Raw genomic sequence first — 21,573 nt, 5'->3', positions numbered from 1 at the left:
CTGTTTCGATATTATTCAAGGAGTTAGACAAGGATGCGTTATGTCTTCATGGTTATTTATATTATTTATGGACAAGTGCTTAAGAATGGCTCTCTTCGACGATGAGGGTGTGGATCTCGAAACAGTAAGGGTACGAGGGTTAGCGTTCGCAGATGATAAGGCTGTTATGGCAGAGTCTATCGAAGACCTACAAAGAATGTTGAATAAACTAGATGCAAGAATGAAGAGCAGCGTGCCCAGAGGTAGACCGCGAAAAGAATGGTTAGAATGTGTGAATGAGACCCTACTTAGAAGAGACATAAGAAGTCACAGAAATACGAGAGCCTGCATGAAAAACTGCGTGGACATAAAAGAAGCTAGAGAAGTATGCCAGGACAGGAAAGTATGGCGGCAAATAGTTAATAAAAAGAGTGTCACGAGAGTGACTGACGCCTGAAAGAAAGACTTTGGCTATTAATGGACCCAAGTAGGGAATCTTACATAACGACTTCGTGAGGTTCTTCGCTTGGGGTGATTGCTAGAGAGATTGATCAGCAACCTGGGTTGAAGCAGTGTTGCGGAATGAACGTGTTATTTATTTAAATGCACGAGAATTCTGGATCAATCTGAAAAATCTCTATCCCTTCCACACACTACTCTTTTCCCCTGCCGAGTGAGTCACGCCTACCCCGAAAGGGAAATGGCTTAATGGTGTGATAATAATAATAACTTCTTCCAGTAATTTCATAATAGTCTGTATGAATTTTAGTACAATTTGATGAAAATGGGGCTACAAACGAAATTATTCGAATTACTCTCAGTAGCCTAAACATTTGGCTAGATGTGATAAAAACTGCAGAAAACCACCTCCCGAGTTTAGCCGGGTTTTTAAAATTCGAGTACACAACCCGGTCGTACGTCGCAGATGGGCACCCATCCAAGTGCTAGGGGCACTCGAAATGGCTTGACATTTGGACTCTTCTCGAGTCGAGATTATTAACCATGTATTTCTATAAAAATTTGTACGCACCAAAATTTTAGATGTTTTTTCCAAACTAGCATAAAAATGTTTAGTGTTGCGCAATAATTTATTCGGCAATAATTTATTAAGGCAAAAATGAATATCGCGGTATCATATTAAACTTCATTTACAAATAAAATAATTGCAAGTAAATCAGTGGATCGCGCGCGAAGCTCGCGTATGAACTTCTAGTATTTTTAAAATATTGTTATTAATTTGATTTTTTTTAATTCGCCTGGAATGTTATGAATTTCTTTGAATTCTTCTCGTTTACCTTAAATTCTTCTAAATTCGTTCCATTTTTACGGAAATCAATGTTTTTTTTTTATTAAAATTTTTTTTCCAATTTACTTGAATACTCTTGAATTTGCCTTGAATGGTTTTGAAGTGTTTTAAATTTATCCTCAATTTGTTACTCTTTGAGTGTGAAAAAAGTACCTTATGAACGTGTCAAAAAGTTGCTTTTGGTCCCCTTTTTAATCCCATAGGGACTATAAGGTCTGTCATTTTGAAAACCTTCAAACTTATTTTTTTTTATTCCAGGTTTCAAACCAAGTTCCGGAACAGTTCAAGAATTGAATTTCCGGTCTTCGAAGAACGTATGGGGATATTTTTCGGTGGGAGCATCGGGTGGTCTCCATGAGTTTGCAGATTCACAATTTGGTCACTGTTTCTCATGGGGAGAAGATCGACAGCAAGCTAGAGAAAACCTAGTTGTGGCTTTGAAGGAATTGAGTATCAGGGGCGACTTTAGGACGACTGTCGAATATTTGATTACTCTTCTGGAAACGGACTCGTTTCAATCGAATTGTATAGACACTGCTTGGCTTGATTTACTGATTTCTGAGCGAGTGAGAAGCGACAAACCCGATGTTTTACTCGCTGTCACGTGCGGTGCTCTTCATATTGCTGATCGAACTATCACTGCTGCTTTCTCTGGGTTTCAAACTGCGCTAGAAAAAGGACAGATTCAAGCGAGCAATGATTTGAACAACGTTGTTGATGTAAGTCATAAATTCTCATCCTCTCAGTTAAGAATCTAGGAACTTATTTAAGACCAGGGTGTCTGCCCGTCCTGAAAACCCTGGAAAACCTCAAATTTTCAAGGAATTTTTATGTTCCCGGAAAAACGTGGAAATGCCAGGGAATTTTTGTTAAGTCTGGGATTTTTTTCGAGAACATGCTTCATTTTTTTTTAATGGCAATATAAAATTTAATAACTGTGATTCTTCATTTGTACACGTAGCTTTATATTACTGTATTGATCTATTTTGTCGAAAAATAATTTTTTTTTGTTTTTGTTTCGTTTGAAATGAATTTTTTTAACTGAACATTTGAATATTTTGTTTAAAATTCTTTGTTCGGTTGAATTCAAGTGTTTTTGCTAACTTTGTAACTTTTTCTTAAACAGAGGTTTAAAACTCTAGTTTTAAAAAAAATTTAGTTAGCTTTGCTGCTTTTTATTAAATATCTACGTCATTTATATATATCATTATGAGATGACGTCATTTATATATATCATTATAAAATGACATTATATATGTCATTTTATATTATATATTTATTTTGTAATAAATGCTAATTTGTTTAAACAATTTTTTTTAATGTTTGAAATTTCTGTTTTTCTGGAATTATCATGATAATTTGTCATTGCAAAGAGTCAATTTTTTCATCTAAACCATTATCGTATTGTTTAATAAATTCATTAAACATTAATGTAACATTTTATTGAAAATTGTGATTCAAAAATCTGATTTTTTTCTAAATTCAATTGAGTATATCGCTGATGTTAAATATTTAAACGTCAAACAAATGTTTTAAATAACTAAAATTTGTTCATATAATGTTTTACATTGGTCATGAAAAGTTTATTTTTTTTATTAAGACTTAATTCTATAAAAATTACATTCAATTTTGTCGTTCTGAAATTAGTTTGCTCATTTTTTCCTTTAAATCACCCTCGTAGACACACTCGTTTGTCCTCTGAAAGCTCAAAGTAAGTTTTCTGTATTTTTTTAACGTCACTGGAAATTGAAATAAAAAATTTTGCTCTCACAATGACAAATTACGACAATAATTGCAAAAAACAGAAAATTCCGAAATTTACTTTTGAAAAGAAGAGTTTAAACAAACAAAATTTATTTAAACAAATAAGAATTTATTACAAAACAAGGTACTAGTATCTAAATGACGTACGTATTTAATAATAGGCAGAAAAGCTAACTAATTTTTTTTTAATTAGAGTTTTATACCTCTTTTTAAGAAAAAGTTACAATTAAATAATAATGAATTGTTTAAAAAAACACGAAATGTATGAAATAAAGATCATTATTCCTAAAAATGTCCAATTGTCCAATCAAACATAAAAAATGTACCTTTCAATGAGTGAGAGCAAATAAATAATCTAAACAAAAATAAATTGTTTAAACAATTGTTAATTAGTTGACAAAGACTTAACAACATTCCACTTGACAAGCAAAAATAATTTATGGAAAAAAAGGAAAACACAAAGTATTTATGTGTCAATTTTGGGCAAAAATGTCAATTTAAGTTTTTTGGGCATTTTTGGGGCTCCACAAAAGGGGGTGGGGGGCATCAAAATTTTAAGATATTTAATGAAAATGATTGATTAGAAACTCAACAAAAAATTCTTAACATCTCCCGCAAGCTAAGTTTAAATCCAGAAACCTGAATCCCATTTTTCCGAAAACCAAAATTTTCCCATGTTAATCTTATGGGATTTTCAGGGCCTTTTGCGGCACGTCTTAATATTAACCGATTTGGCTCAAACTTGGAGGGACATTTTTTCCGGCAACCTCACAAAATGGGGGGGGGGGGCGTACCCTCTAAAACAAAAAAATTCAACAAGTATGATTTTGGACCATCCTAGTATACATGTTCCAAGTCGTTTGTTTTACAAAATGTAAAGTATTTCAATGAAAAATTGTGCCTGTAAAAAAAACTTGACACACCTGCAATTGTCAGGGACTTTTTTTCCAGGCTTTCAGTAGACACCATGTATAGGTTTAGAATCTAGAAACTTATGTAAAATCATTCTCTATCTTTTCAGGTGGAGTTGATCAACGATGGCTTGAAGTATAAAGTCCAGACAACGAAATCTGGTCCAAACACTTATTTCCTCGTGATGAACAACTCGTACAAAGAAGTGGATGTCCATCGGTTATCAGACGGTGGTTTGCTTCTGTCCCTGGATGGTGGCAGTTTCACGACTTACATGCGGGAAGAAGTTGACCGCTATCGAATAGTGATAGGCAATCAGACCTGCATCTTCGACAAAGACAACGACCCTTCTCTCCTGCGTTCGCCATCAGCCGGAAAGCTCATCAGCTTCCTCATAGAAGACGGCGGACACGTCGAAGGCGGTCAAGCCTACGCAGAAATCGAGGTCATGAAAATGGTCATGACTGTAACTGCCGGCGAAGCTGGAAGTGTTTTTTACGTGAAACGTCCTGGAGCAGTCCTGGAAGCCGGAACTCTTATCGCTCACTTAGAACTCGACGACCCAACCCTTGTAACGAAAGCTCAAGACTACACCGGACAGTTTCCAACCCCAGTGATTCCCGCCGTTCCTGAAAAACTCAACCATCTCCACTCGAAATACCGCGCGGCCTTGGAAAACACTCTCGCCGGCTACTGCCTTCCGGATCCATATCATCTTCCACGACTTCGAGAACTGATTGAGAAGTTCATGAATTCCTTGAGAGATCCAAGTCTCCCATTACTCGAGCTTCAGGAAGTGATCGCCACGATTTCAGGAAGGATTCCCATCTCCGTGGAGAAAAAGATCAGGAAGTTGATGACTCTGTACGAAAGAAACATCACCTCGGTTCTCGCTCAGTTTCCGAGTCAACAGATCGCGGCTGTGATTGATGGTCATGCAGCCACGCTGTCGAAACGTTCGGAACGCGATGGCTTCTTCCTGACAACCCAGGCGATAGTCCAGCTGGTCCAGAGGTATCGGAACGGCATCAGAGGTCGCATGAAAACTGCAGTTCACGAACTCTTGAGGCAGTATTACACTGTCGAGAGTCAATTCCAGCAGGGACACTATGACAAGTGTGTTTCTGCCTTGATTGGACAGTTTAAGGACGACATGACTATGGTTACTTCGACCATCTTCAGCCACAGCCAGGTCACAAAGAAAAACATTCTCGTCACGATGCTTATTGATCATCTTTGGGCAAACGAGCCCGGCTTAACAGACGAGCTAGCCAATACTCTGACCGAATTAACGAGTCTGAATCGCACCGAACACAGTCGAGTTGCTCTGAGAGCAAGACAGGTCTTGATAGCAGCCCATCAACCCGCTTACGAGCTCCGGCACAACCAGATGGAGTCAATTTTCCTCTCCGCGGTTGATATGTACGGCCACGACTTCCATCCCGAGAATCTGCAAAAGCTCATTCTCTCGGAAACCTGTATTTTCGATATTTTACATGACTTCTTCTACCATACGAATCGAGCTGTCTGCAACGCTGCTCTGGAGGTTTATGTCCGCAGAGCTTATATCAGCTACGAGTTGACTTGTCTCCAGCATCTGGAACTTTCCGGGGAGATTCCTCTGGTGCATTTCCAGTTTTTGCTGCCGAACAATCACCCAAATCGTCAGAATCAGTCATTAGTGAATCACAGGACTGGTGCGATGGCAGCGTTTCAAGATCTAGATCAATTCAGTCAGTACGCTGACGAGGTCTTGGATCTCTTGGAGGATTTGTCCTCACCGAATTCGGTGTCTGCGAGGGTCCTGGAAGCTGTGGATGCGGCTGGTGGAAGTGAATCGAGACACAGCACGTCCATAAACGTGTCCTTGAGCACGGCAGTGGAGGGAGCGGTTCCGAATGAAACTGGTGAAAGACCAACGGAGCCAGTTCATATTTTGAGCATTGCTGTAGTCGATAAAGGCAATCAGGACGATGCCACGATGGCGAGAGTCTTTGGAGATTGGTGTGCTTCGAGTAAGGACGAACTTGTTTCGAGAGGAGTTAGGAGAGTGACCTTTTTGGCTTTGAAGAAAAGACAGTTTCCCAAGTTCTTCACCTTCCGCCAGAGGGATGGATTCATCGAGGACCGAATTTATAGACATCTGGAACCTGGTTGTGCTTTTCATATTGAACTGAATAGAATGAGGACTTATGATCTCGAAGCTTTACCGACTTCTAACCAGAAAATGCATTTGTATCTCGGTCAAGCGAAGGTCGCGAAAGGACAGCAGGTTACGGACTACCGATTTTTCATTCGGTCAATTATCAGACACTCGGATTTGATAACGAAGGAGGCGAGTTTTGATTATCTGCATAATGAAGGAGAGCGAGTTTTGCTCGAAGCCATGGACGAGTTGGAAGTTGCGTTTTCGCATCCACTCGCTAAGAGGACGGATTGCAATCATATATTTTTGAATTTTGTTCCAACGGTGATCATGGATCCGTCAAGAATAGAAGAAAGTGTTACGAGTATGGTTCTGCGGTATGGTCCGAGATTGTGGAAATTGAGAGTGAGGCAGGCTGAAATTAAAATGACAATCCGGCCAGCTCCTGGGAAACCCACTTCAAATGTCAGACTTTGCATCTCTAATGATAGTGGATATAGTATTGATTTGCATCTTTATACGGAAGCCATTGATCTGAAGACTGGTATTATCCGATTTGAGTCGTATGCTGCGTCGACGAATCATTCAAACTCCAGGCCTGGACCTATGCACGGATTGCCGATTTCCACACCATATTTGACGAAAGATTATCTTCAGGCGAAAAGGTTTCAAGCTCAGAGTGCTGGTACCACTTATGTTTATGATCTGCCGGATATGTTCAGACAGCAAGTTGAGAGGTCTTGGAAAGAATTCATGGAAGAGAGGCCAAATGGTGAGTTTATATCATACCCTATTATTGTACCCTATTTTTAAGATTTGGTCTCTCTGGTACCATATTTGTAGCCCATAATGTAACTTTAAACATTTATAATAAGATTACAGCTTCCAAGAGACAGGGTTTAAATAAAAACCAGGGAATTTCTATAAAAAGCAACTGTGAAAAACAATCAAGGCTGCCACATTATTTCAATAAATACATTTTTATTAATTTAATTCATTTGGAGGGATTTTAAAGCATTTGAAATATTTTAGGATAGAAATTTTTCTAGACATTCGGGGTATATGGAACGATTTTAGAGGACATAAAAAGTTGTGTGATATTTAAAAAAATTTCACAGGATTTTATCAGATTTCCGAAGATTTGAATGATTTTAAGCTATTTCAAAACTTCATTCATTTTAACCAATCTTTCAGGATCACAGGAAATATCATCATAGAATTTCACGGGATTTTATAATATTTTTGTGGACTTCAAAGAATTTATTCACAAGAAGTGAGGTATTTCGTAGAATTTCAAAGTATTTGAAATATTTTAGGTTATTTTGAAAGATTATAAGTAATTTTTTATTGATTGTAGTAATTTTAGGGTATCTTTAAAGATCTCAAGGGATTTCCATGGATTTATATAATTTCAAGGGATTAAAAAAAATTGCACGCGGTTTTAAAGAATTTCCTACAATTTCGGAAAATATTAAAGGATTTTACAGGACCTGTAAGGTTATAGGGTATTTTAAAAGAATCTAAGGGATTTTCATCAGATTTCCGTGGATTTTAATGAGTTTGTGAGGTTTTTAAGAGTTCTCAAGGTATTTTAATAACTTTTTTAGTATTTCAGAAAGTATCATCCATTTTCATGTGATTTCATGGGATTTTATATTATTTTTATGGATTTCAAAGAATTTATTTACAAGAATCCTGAATACTTTTAAATTGTTTTGAATTCTTCGTAATTCACTCAATTCTACTCCATAAAATGTATTTTTTTGAAGTTTTAGTTCCATTCATCTGGAACAAATAAACCTCACCTTAAATTCTTAGACATTTCTTCAATTTCTTTGAACATTTCTTTAATTCTTTTAAGCTCATTTTAAAGTTACTCAATTCAGAGAACTGTTTTATGTTTTTGAATTATTTTAAATTCACTTGATTGTTTTTAAAATTCAGTTTAATTTTTTATGAATTTCATCGAATTCGTCTAGTTTCCCTTAAATTGCAATAAATTCACTTCAATTTTACTCAAGTAATTGGATTTTTTCGATTAAATTTTGTTTTCGAAGTTATTTGAATCTTTTCCATTGTTTTGCAATTATTAGTAACTTTTTTGGTTAGAGATTAATAAATTGTCAAAGATCTCGTTAAAAATTGAACTATTTCGTATAAAACTTACTTTTTCTTTAAATTTAATATTCTGGTGTTGAAAAGAGGACTACAATTTTATCTTTCTTTGATAAAAATGCAACGGGGTTTAATTGGAAATCAAACTATTTTGTTAAAAAGATATAGCTTTTGCTTTAAATTCTACTTTTGTCGTTACAAATTCTTCTTTTTTGCTTGAGTATTCAACTGTTTCGTTTCAAAGATTGAGTTGCAGAAGTTTTTTAACAAATTATTTTTTTCTCATTGTCATTAAGTCATTCTAAACCATGAAAGAGAAAATGTACTCATTTTCATATTATTTAACAGTTGAACAAAATAAGAGTATTACATTGGCAAATTCTTTTTTTTTTTACCGAAATTGTACATGTTAAGAGCTTCAATTTGAGTCATCCTCTAGGAAAATGAGGCTAAATAAAAAGCTTCCAGTAGATATTATCAAATTTTATTCTTGAACGTAATTCGAAATTGTAAGAGCTTCGATTTGAGACATCCTCGAGGAAAATCGGACCAAAATGAAACCCTCATAATCGCCATTAAAAGGGCTTCTGACGTACACTACGAAACCCTAAAAATCACCAAGGAAAGGAATATTCTACTTGATTAATCTTTTAACATACACTTTTCAATCTCGAAAGATGGGTAATGCTTAAGATTCGTTTAGGATCTTGGAAGTACTCTTTATGAACGGAAAATTTCATTATGCACGAGTAATAAAAATTGCATTATGCAGGAATAATAACTCTGATACAAAATCTAAAAATGTATTGACATAGTCCATGTGGCCTCAACATTTTCCGCCCTAACGAAATTATCATTGATTATACCACGAAGGATGAGCAGCCTCTTAGACATCGTTAGTGTATACCCAGCTTGGAAGGCAAGGACAACTGAGACACAATATATCGATTTCCATTATTGATGGTAGAAAGTATAGTAATCTATGCTTTCTATTCTTTTTTTGAAAAAACGCAATTATTCGAAGACATTTTAGTTTTTCATTCGTGCAAAGGTTGAAGTATATAAATTGTAACAAGTCACGAACTAGTAGCTGGGTGTCGGATAATACTAATAATACTGCGACTTTTTTAGATTGTTTACTATTATTCATCTATTGGAATAAAAAAAAGCTTTGTATCAATAATGGATCGTCCATAAACTACGTCACCACTTTAGGGAGCGGGGGATCTCACAAAAACTACATTTGGAAACGGGTTGGGGGGGGGGGGCATAGTCAAAGTAACTTTACACGTATATTAAAATAGAAAATAATATAAATATTAAGATAAAAACTTTTAGAATTTACAGCATTTATTCGAGAAGCACATATATGATAAAGTTTTAGTAAGCGAGTGTCGGGTGGTTTGAGCCATGCTTGGTTTTTTAACCACAAAATCTCAGTGGATGAAGATATCAAGAAGTTGATATACTATTGAAAAGCTAACTTCAATATCTACTTAATTTTTTACATTCTCATCATTTATGATTGAGAAAGTATTATAATTGTTCGAAATTTGACACCACAGTTTTTCAACGGATCTACACGTTTCAAAACCCCCTGAATCCGAAAATTAAGTTTGTACGATGGCGTCTGTCTGTCTGTCCGGCCGTCCAGCCGTCCTTCCGTAAACACGAAACTCTCGAAAAAATAAACGGATCAAATCCATCTTTGGCACACTCCTTTTAGGTCCTAAAAGAAAAGCCGAGTTCGTCAACCAGCCATTTTTGATAAAAATTCAAAAAGTGAGCACACTTTGAAAATTTTTGATACCACTTTTTTCTGAATTTGAAAAATATATGTACGGATATTTATAGTATTAAAAAGGACAAACAATTTATCCTAATGACTTTTATAATAAAAAGAAAATTCTCAGACTTATAGAATTTTCAAAATTGAAAAGATTTATTTGGGGCTTTAAGATTATGTATAACGCATGCACCGGCTCATATATTTAACAATGTTTGATTTGCGAAAATTGAATAATTTATATTATTTGTCTGGATGTAAAAGAGGAAGGTAGCATAAAAAAATTATTTTTTTCATTTTTAATTATATTTTGTATAGTTCCACATTAAATTATTTGCAATAAATATTCGTAACATGCTTATACAATTAACCGGAGCACTGGAATGACCGTAATGCAGAATGACCGGAACACAAATCGCATAGCACCTTCCACAAGGCGAAAAAGTTTCTTCTTGTCAAACATGGTCTGTGATTGGTGTTCCGGTCATTCCGCGTTACGGTCATTCCGGTGCATGAGCTTGACAACTTTGGAAATGAACGAAACGCTTATTGGCGCGAAATTAAGTATACGAGTATTTAAAATACAATAAATGCTGAGTATATCTGCAAAATTATTATAAATTTTGAATCAAAATTGTTAATTGTATAAGCATGTTACGAATATCTATTGCAAATAATTTAATGTGGAACTATACAAAATATAATTAAAAATGACAAAAATTATTTTTTTACTCTCCCTTCCTCTTTTACATCCAGACAAATAATATAAATTATTCAATTTTCGTAAATGAAACATTGTTAAATATATGAGCCGGTGTATGCGTTATACATAATCGTAAAGCCTCAAATAAAACTTTTCATATAAAAAACGCAAAAAAAAATCTATAAGGCTGTACGTAAAATTGATACTTCTATCATGTTCCCTTAATTCATCAACACTGCTCATTATGTTAATAATTTATTATTTTTTATAACCTCAACTGGTAAACACTTTTGAAAACAAAAAACAGTCACAACAAATGTGACACGCACTATAGTAAATTTCATCTGCGCAAAACTTCGACTCGAGAACTTTTTGTTTGAGTACGTTGTCTGCTTCCTTCAGTTTGCTGTGTCTACTTTGATTAATTCTGTCAAAATCGGTCGATCGAGATAAAATTTCACAGGATGATTAAAAGAAAACAACGCAAAATACATACACGAAGTTTTTTTGAGTGACATATAAAAGTTTAAATAATTTATTCGCGCGGATAAATAGGTTTAAATTAAAAGTTTTTATGAGCAGTTTTACTGAACACCCTAAAAAATATTGGTACCTACCCTTATTTCTAAACAATTTTTACAATTTTCGGTAGTGTATTTTGCTTATAATAAATGATCAAAGTTTACGATAATGACACATTTTGATAGGTCACTTGAAGCACATTTTTCCACTACTATTTCAACTATAACTCCAAAAAATCATTATAGATAATAAATTAAAATCATCCCTGGTCGAACGGTTGCTCTCTACTTAATTTTAAACAAGCAACTATAGTGTTTAGTTTATTTTAAAAATGACATACTATCGACATTTTTCACACGTCCACATGTTTTCGAAAATTTTCTCTGACTTAATAAAAATGATTTATTATTCTTAAAACACACGAATCGAATCTAGAAATTAAACAAATATATAGACCAATTAAAAATTGTTAAAAAAAAATAATAAAAAGTTATTAGTCTTTCGAAAAGATCCACATTTTACGTTTTTTTTTTGCAATATATTTTTTTTATAAAATGGCCATTGGCAAGAAGGCACTTTTTCGTCTTATCGAAGGTGCTCTGTGATTGGTGTTCCGGCCATTCCGGGTTATGCGGTAATTCCGGTGCATTTGTTTGACAACTTGGGAAATGACCGGGATGTCTTTTGGCACGAACTTAAAATTTTCGAACATTTTGGCTGAGTTCAGCTCAGTTCGGCGCAAGAACGACACTGTTTCTGCAGAACGTTAAACCATTGTTTAACGTCATTGTTAAACAACTATAATTAATTGTATTAAAAATAATATAAAGCTTTTAGCAGAACTTAATACTCCTCAAAATCATTCATTCAATATTATGCTTAGTTCATAAAATACGATTTTTCAAATATGTTTGTGAGTGGCTGACGTTCAAAAGGGGTAACCCGCAGTTTTGTTTTTATACAGAAGGCAGGAAAAGCGTTCGCATTTTGCCATTTTTATACTTGAAACAAAAACAATCAATTTTATGTTAAGTGTGACAGTGCTATACGCACTGTCTAGAAATTTGAGTTCATTATTTACAAAACTGTGGATTTTATAAACATTTTCGTAGCTCGGTGGGGTAACCCCAGGGGTACCTGGCGGCCTAAAAGGGATAACCCACATATCGAGCGTCCTTTACTTTCGCATTAATTTAATAATAACTTATTCGATTTATCGTTAGAATCATTTCACATTAGAAACTCGTACATAAACAAACACCAAATTTAATTACAATTGTTGAAGTCGTTTTTTGTAATGGGAAAATCGTGTAATTTTAAACGAGAAGTAGTATAATATTACCATGGAATTTCATTGTTGAAATATAAGATATTTATATTTTCAGTTTAAGAATTTCGTCATTTCAATATATACAAAATGCAAAAGTGAGTATTAGAAATCTTTGAATCATGAAAAAAGTAAAGGCCAGTTGAAATCAATTTGTGGATCTGTGATTAACTTTCAAAATAGAAGAATATAAATGAAAAGTATTGGGAATTAATGTTAATTTTTATTTTCTAAAGATATGTGAACCAATCAAATTAAGAAATTTTTTTTTTAAACTATCACGCGATATTACAACTTTTTTATAACAAAATACAAAAACAGAGTGATAAAATATATCATGGATTCGGGTTTGTCTTTAGCACGCACGCGTTTGCCTTTCGGTTTCTCGTACTTCTCATCGCTTTGATGCGGGTCGGGGTGATTTTCACGCGATCGCATTTTTCCCAGCCAATTTTAACGGTAAAAGAGTAACCATTTTACCAAAATGTTTAGAAAACTGTGCTGAATAACCAACTTCCTTGCAAGGAACAAAAAATAGCTAATGAATATATGTAAAAACTGAGAAATTGAGCGGTTACAGTCTAAAACAGCCGCATGGCAACCAGGTGCTCTTTTTACTTTTAGAACCTCGGAATAGTATAAAAAATCCAGAGCTTCCATAAGAGTTAATGAGAGGTTATCCCCTTTTGGCCGCTAGGTATACCCGGGGTACCACAGTCGCTAGTTTCATGATATATTATTTTAAAAACTGAAATGAATTTTGGATTTCTTTCAAGGGCTATATTTAAAAAAGTGATAAAGTGCACTGCGAAAATGTTGAAGGTTATCCCGTTTTGGACGTCAGCCATTTAATTTTTGTTTAAAAAAATTATGTTTGTTTAAAAATTAAAAAATAGTATATTCTTTCTATACACTATAAAGGCAGAAAAATAATTGTATGTGTCCCATTTTATATTATTTTTTAAAAGTTTTCAAAAGAATACTGCTTGAGCAAATAAAAACTGTTTAAAAAAATAAAAATTTGGTAATAATTAGAAGAAATGTATCGAAATTATGTAATTATTCAACGAAAAGTAGCATTGGATACCAACTTGAGAAAAAAGTGGATATCACTGACTCAATTTTTAGATATTTTGAAAATAAACAATAATTAATAGCTTAAATAATGACATTATATGTTTGAAAAAATTTAATACTTCAAACAATGACTAACTTTTACATTTCGTTAAAAAAGTACGATTTTTTAAACATTTTTAGGGAAAAAATATTTGTTTAAATGAGTTACATTTACTGGTTTCACCAGTCATGTTGCATATTTAAATTCTCTATATGTAGTTATTTATATTTAAAAATGGCAGAAATTACAGAAAATTAACAATAATACGTAAACAGGTTTTTTTATTATTGCATAATATTTGGGGTGCTGTAGGGAGGGAGAGCAAACCTTGAACTATGAGTTTAATTTTTCGAAAATCCTAAATTTCTCCATGTTAATTAATTGAGATTTCGAAGTGTTTGGTGGGACGTGTTAATATTTGAATTTCGAAAATAAAAATTACGGATTTTCTTTCTCCGGAATTGGAAACTGGGGGGGGGGGGGGGGGGGGGGGGGGGGGGGGGGGGCGAGTTCCACGCATATACCTTCAGTTTTTCGAATAAAAAAATGTCCTCCGGATTACAATGATGAATCTGATTGTCAAACTATGTTTTTACTAATATGTATTTCTTTTAACGAAAAATATAATTTCCTCAATTCGTTGAGGAGAAGGAGCCCTATTGAGAGACTCGATTGTATGAAAACCTTGTTTTCAAAAGATTAATAAAACTCAGTTATTACATTAAAATTCAATAATTAAGCCTCATAATAAGCGTTATAGAAAAACAAATATTTTGTCATTTTCTCTTATTAATCTCTATTTGAAAATACTTCAAAGTAACTTCGAAGAGAATCGAGTGTCCCCTTACTCCCGTGCCCCGTCTCAAAACGGTGTCCCTTATAAAAGAAGGAGAGCGACGCAGGTATCATCAGTGATAGGAGGCTGGCGCATCCTATGTCGTCGCTTAGTAGTTACAGCTTATATTTGTCTCAATTTACAGATAAAAAAAATATACATAAATAAATAAAAAAGAGAACAAAATAATTTTAATATGTGCTGTGTTTTAAAAAATCCTGTGACCTGGGTGTGTCTTCTCTTCATATTTGGTATGAGCTTTGTCTTTTATATGATTTTGAGAAGAGAATTCAAAATGATGGGAGTGGAATCATCTACGGTTGATACATTAAATAATTAAATTGCAATCACTCAAAATGCAGTAAGTTTAGATTGAAAATTTATAAATAAGTCCATTTCAATCGCTCAATTTTGTACAGTTTCCAATTGAAAGTCTCAATATCTAAACAGTGTTTAGTTTCTCTTCCTCAATAATTCGAACTTCAATTGCTGTGAGTTAAAAATTCAACATTTTTTTTTATAAATTTAAATCCTACAATGCAGTGGTTACAGTCAGTCCACTATTCTCCCTTTTCCTTCCTTTTTTTCAAAATCTTCTATAATCCCACATTTGAGAATTTTATCTATTTTGTTCCCTTTTTTTGAAGATGCAGTTAATTTGTCAAGAATTATAAGAAACTCGCAGGTTTCAATTAGCTTTAAATACTACTTGGTTAAATTTTTTTTCTTTTTTAGTTCAAATCCAACTGCTACGCTAAAAAATCATGATGTTCTTTGAAAAGTCGTCTTCTTTGATAGATAATAAATCTCTTTTTTTTTAATTCATCTTTTTAGTTGAAAATTCAAGTATTCCAGTTAAAGATTAATCACGTTAGTTGAAAATTTATTATTTACTCGTTTTTTTTGGCGGAAAATTCTTCTTGTTTGAAAATTCAAGTATTCCAGTTAAATATTCATAATTTTAGTTGAAAATTCATCACTGTGGTTGACATTTTTTTTGTGGGAAATTAATTTTTTTCACTCTGAATTGACTGCAGTTTGGAAATTCAAATATTTCAGTGAAACATTCATCGTTTTAGTTGAAACTCCTTCACTTTAGTCTAAAATTTTTTTTTCCTTTGGCGGAAAATTAATTTTTCATCTAAAAATTCAACTATTTGGTTGAAAATTGGTTTTTTAAGATGAAAATGTATCTATTTTATTGAAAAATTGTCTTTTTGGTAGAAAATCAATCTTTTTGTTTGAAAATCAATCTTGTTTGAAAATTCATATTTTTGGTTAGAAATTCAAGTATTTCAGTTAAATATTCATCATTTTAGTTGAAAATTCAAGTATTCCTGTCCAATAGGTATCGTTTTAGTCAAAAATTCGTCACTTTGATTGAAATTTCTTTTTTCTTGATGAAAACATTTTTTTTTAACTGAAAATGTAACTATTTGGTTGAAAATTCAAGTATTTGGTTCAAAATTTGTCTTCTTTAGTTGAAAATTCATTTATCCCGTTAAAAATTCATCTATTTTTTTAAGAATCTTCTTTTTTATTATAAAATTAATTTTATTGTTTAAAGATTATCTTTTTGGTTGAAAATTCAAGTATTCTAGTTAAACATTCATAATTTATTTCACAATTCATCTTTATAAATGAAAGTAAAATTTCTCGGTTAAAATTTAAACTCGTTCGTTAAAAATTTATCTTTTTGGTTTAAGATTAATATATACAGATGTATTTATAGTTTTTTGGAATTTTAGAACGCATGAACCATATTTTTCAACGTATTTTTTTATGTCCATTTTTTAGAATATAAAATATTTACCCTTCCGACTTAGAAATTGTAATCGTTGATCCGTGAAGACAACCGAGCTGAGCCCCCAGCGGGGGCCTCTATGGAACATCCATATTATCAGAGTTCGAATTTCTAAGAAGGTTTATCGAATTTTTGTCAGAAATTCGCTGTTTGTAAGTCTGAAATCATGAAACCTTAAAATTTGTGGCGTCAAAAAAATATTCACCTTTTGAACTTAGAAATTTTAATCGTTGATCCGTGAGTGCAATCGAGCTAGGTCCTCATATTGTGAGAGTTCGAATTTCAGAAAAGTGTCATTCAATTTTTGACACAAAATCATTATTTGTAAGTCTGAACTCATGAAACCTTAAAGTTAGTAGTGTCAAAAAAATATGCACCCTTCGAACTTAGAAATTTTAACCGTTGATCCGTGAGGGCAACCGAGCTGGGCCCTCGCTGGGGACCCTCATAGATTGTGGGCTCACAACGTAAATGGCAACGTGATACGGATAAGGCCAATTTTCACCCGAGTTGTTCATCTGATGATGAGGAACGTAAAAATGGGTGCCTGGCAGGTGTGAGTGGATGCGTTTACCGGTGGCGACCTGCCAAAGGTGCGAATTTTTGACAGTTAACTAACGTGACTCGGATAAGGTTGAAAATTGGTGTACATGTAGGGGCTGCCATTAGATATAGCACTTGCGCATTGCCAGGCACTTACCTGGATGCAAAAGTGTAGCCAGGCGGCTTCGAAGTCGCCAGACATTCAGGTGAAATTTCTTGAAATTGATTTGACAGGAAAAAGTTTGAAACAAAAGTTGGCCCACTCCCAGAGATGCATATTTTCATTGTTATATCATTTTTTGATCAAATTGATACATTTGGAGAAAACTTCGATTAAAGGAATACCATAACAATAAAAAGCCGTTTTTTTTTTGACAAGTCATTTTTTCGAAAATTATTAGAAGACAAAAGGTTCTCCATTACAGGTATACTCCAAGATTAATACGAAGTATTTTATCAAAATGTTATTCGCAATGTTCCTTCTTTTTCCCATTTTTTCTATCACCTGGTGTATCTTTAGCAATTTAAAAGAAGGTGTGTTCAAAAGTAAAACACGAATAGAGTAAGTCTTGTGCAAAGAATTGGCGTCAGCTACTTTCAGGTAAAACAATAACTTATTCTGCTATAAATAATCATAATCAGAGTCACGTTCTCAGCTTCTGATTATCGTAGAAAGTTGTAATAAAGGTGAATATGATTATAAAAATTAAACCAAAAAAATCGCTTCACTTTAAAACATCCATTGCTTATTATTGTTAAACTTTATATTTTGTCATCGAAATACGTTCGATCTTTATTACTGTGACGAATGTCAATTTCCCCGGATCCAGCGTAGGATCGTCTCATATTTTTCGATTGTCATTGGTGTAGGCATTACAAATTCTTCGTGGTGCATTTTTAATGCAGTTCTATACTCGGAAAAATTCACCACGAAGAATTTGTAACGCCTACACCAAAAGTATGAGACGATCGTACACGTTTACGTTGTGAGCCAATGGTTTATCATGGAACATCCATATTGTGCGATTTCAAATTTTCAAAAAAGTGTCATCCAATCCGTATTTTTAGTAATAAATCATTAGATTTCGAAAAATATTAAAAATAGTTATGCAATTGTAGGCTAAGGGGAGATTCTGGTCATCCGTGTATTTATTATTTTATTTTTCAAAGAATTTTATTTCATAGTAAAAATAATGTGTCCCTTCCAAATTTTTGTACAGTGTAAAGTATAGAGGTTGAACAAATGAAAAAAATTTCATTGTTTTTATTGTATTTTTTTTACAAAATCGTGGTCTCAAAAATGTCCTCCTTCCCAGCTTTCGCTCGAATATTTCGGGAACGGTTGACCTGAAATCAAAAAATAAAACAGATTTATAATCTGTATAATTTTGGCTATCGTGTGAACTACACTCAGAATATTTTTTGTTGAAAACAAAAAAAATGCCGGACTTTTGAATTTTTCGACCTCATTTTTGCAAGTTAAATTGTTCATAACTTTGTTAAATAACAATATTTGTTCACGATCGTAGTTCACGTGATGGAGATACACTTGAAGAATGAGCTATCAAAATTTCAAGTCAATCGGTTAATTAGTTTCCAAATAAATTTGACGAAGGTGTCAAAAAATATAGTTCCGAGAAAATCGAGTTAAAGTTTTCTTTCATGAAATATAAAAAAAAAATAATCTTACTCATTCAGCGATACCAGCTCCTTACACCTTCCTCTTCTTCATAATAATCGTTCTGAAGTATCCTCGCGTTCCTAAGGGCTGTTCTGTGTTCTTTGGATGCTTCAGAAGCTGGTAGTTCAGCTCTCTCAATGCGCAAGTTGTTGATCTTCTCAGCGTACAATTTATCCTTGCGGCCGAATCCCGACTTCCATGGCTTGCATAACTTTTAAAATTCTATTTCTAGAAGATTTCAAATAAGATTTACAATTTTGGAAAAAAAAACTTTGTTTCGGAATGATCAAAATGAAATCGTTTCATATTAAACCATTTTTAATTGGACAATTTTAAATTAGGTGCGCTTGAAATGGATCAAATATGAATGTCGATAGTTTATAAGTTAGACAATTTTGAACTGCTAGCGTGTGAAATTGAATGACTTCGAATTGAATATTTCAAGATCAGGAAATGTTTTGTTTGAACGCCCTGGAAATGTAAAATTTTAAAGGCGTTTCATTTGACAATTTTGTTTAATATGCTTGGTGGCGACTTGAGCGGGAAATGATCGGGAACTTTATTGACTGGAAAACTTAATTAAAGAATTTAATTAAACAATCGGGAATTTGCTTCCGAACAAAGAAAAATTCAAGTTTCATTATTTTAATAAGTTTGTTTAATTTAGAAAAGTGATTTCTATTTTATCTACATTTGCAGGGCATATGAGTATGTTTATTAGGTTACGGACTTATTTACGGTTTGTAGATCTAAAATTTTTAGATTATGTCAGTTTATTCTAAATATTTTATTATTTTCCATTGTAAGAAAAACCATTTACAGATTTGTGAAATTTCTTTTGCCTACATAAGTTTGATAATCGAATTGATAATATCTTATACGAACAGAAACAATAATTTTTTCCAAAGAATGGATTTATCACTTTTCATTCCCTTACTCTTAATTCATCTTGATATGGAACAAGGAATTTTAGAAAATAGTTTTCGTTTTTATTTTAGGACAGGGAGTTTCCGTAAAAAAATATAATTTTACTTGGAGCAGAGCATTTTTACATGGAACGGGATTTTTTCAAAAGAATTTTAATTCGGAACTAGAAGAAAGGAATGTAAAAGAATCTCTGTTCTAAGTCCGAATTTGTCATAATTTGAAAGTTTTCTCTTCCATGTTTTAGATAAAGAAAGTACTTTAAATAGTTTTTAGAATAGAAGTAGTATTTCAAAGAAAAAATATTACATTGCTAAATTATTATTAAATTGCTGAATTAAAATAGAAAATGTTCTTACATTGTTCGTTGCGATTTCATCTTTGTTTTGTAAAAAATAAACTTTTTAAAATAAAAATATATTTTTAGTTAAAAAGTTATCTTTTTTGGATGATAATTCAATTATTTGGTTTAAAATGGATATATTTTTTTAGAAATTAAACTAGTTGTTTAAAAATGTATATTTTGTGAAAAATATACATTTTTGTAGAAAATTAATCTTTATGGTTGAAAATTCACCTTTTTGGTATAAAATTCAACTATTCCAGTTAAAGATTCATCATTTTAGTTGGAAATTCATCTGGTTATTAATCTTCTTATCTAAAAATTCTTCATTGCGGTTAAAAATTCAAGTATTCCAGTTAAATATTTGTCATTTCAGTTTATAATTAATGTTTTAAGTTGGAAATAAAATTACTTGGTTGGAAGTCAAACTCTTTTGTTGAAAATTAATTTTTTGGCTGAAGATTTATAATTTTAATTAGAAATTAATTTCTTTGGTTTAAATATGAGCTGTTTGATTTAAAACTTTTTTTTCTTTAGGTGAAAAGAAGTTTTTGCTGAAAATTTAACAATTTTGTTGAAAATTTGTTTCTTTATTTGTGGTTGAAAATTATTATTTATTTGAATTGAAAATGCAAGTATTATTCCAGTTGAATATTTCATAATTTTATTTAAAAATTTATCTTTTATTTTTCGACTGAAAATTTAATTATTCAATTTTAGGTTGTAACATAATCTTTTTTCGTTGAAAATTCATCTTTTTTTTAGAAATTAATCTTCTTGGTTGAAAATGCATCTTTTTGGTCAACAACTCAGCCATTATAGTTAAAGATTGATCATTTTAGTTGAGAATTCATCTTTATGGTTTAAAATCATATTTCATATCATATATTATAATATTATAAATCATATTTCAGTTGTATGTATGTATTTAATCTCTCCCTTTTACGGATTTGAGGGCCACCGCTCCCTGTACATATATTTACAATTCCATCCTTAGTCTAACTTAACTACTACTTATATTCTACTCTTTCGCATTACGTAGGATAAACAATAGTAACAGTAGTGATATTAATTCCTAAAATGAGCGAGCTTCCAGGACTTCCGTTTCCTCTTACCATAAAAAAATGCATTTTCCAAGATATTGAAAACAATTTTCGTTTTTTACTGTCCCTTTTCAGGATCACTCGTTTGGCTCTGCCCTACTCCCTTGCTTTCCCTTACTTCATCCAATTTCTTCATCCACATCACTCCCTGTCCACTACCATCCAAGATCCATCTTACACACTCATCCACACTCAACTGTCCCTCTTCCTCTCCTGTACATCTCTCTAATACATGTGCCCATGACTCCATTTCGTATCCACATACTCTGTATAAATTCTCCTCTTCATTCATCCAATATCTGCATGCACTCACTCTTTCTCCCATTCTGAACCGTACAACCCTACTCCATTTTTCTTCCTTTTTTATTTTTTGCAGATATTCTGGTTCCGTCAAACCTTTGACCATCATATACCATCTATTGTACCTCGAATCTATAATCTTTGTCCATCTCTCTTCTCCTTGTTTAACCAATAACTCTAACTCTATGTCCTGCCACTCCATAACCCCTTCTCGAATATTACAAACCCTTCTCATTTTTCTCCTTTCTACCTCCCATTTTGAATTCCCACATTACCTCTCGCTTCATTGTTCCGAATTTCACCGAAACATGCTTGTGCAATTTTACTTCCCTCTCCCCTTTTTAGCTTCTCTTCAAACCTCCA

The 21,573-nt window shown here is 32.9% G+C and overlaps 1 protein-coding gene across 7 annotated transcripts in view; it reads left to right on the top strand.

Moving 5' to 3' along the window:
- Positions 1 to 21,573, top strand: part of LOC117175872 (acetyl-CoA carboxylase) — a 109,487-nt gene that overhangs the window by 57,871 nt on the left and 30,043 nt on the right. For all 7 annotated transcript variants that reach the window (XM_033365676.1, XM_033365679.1, XM_033365674.1 and 4 more), the window contains 2 exons: positions 1,544 to 2,004; positions 4,071 to 6,879. In XM_033365676.1, coding sequence (XP_033221567.1) covers positions 1,544 to 2,004; positions 4,071 to 6,879 — 3,270 coding nt within the window. The remainder of the gene's footprint in view (positions 1 to 1,543; positions 2,005 to 4,070; positions 6,880 to 21,573) is intronic.

The sequence above is a fragment of the Belonocnema kinseyi genome, chromosome 7 (genome assembly GCF_010883055.1).
Source record: "Belonocnema kinseyi isolate 2016_QV_RU_SX_M_011 chromosome 7, B_treatae_v1, whole genome shotgun sequence".
Lineage (NCBI taxonomy): Eukaryota > Metazoa > Arthropoda > Insecta > Hymenoptera > Cynipidae > Belonocnema > Belonocnema kinseyi.
This window is presented reverse-complemented; position numbering and strand designations above follow the sequence as displayed.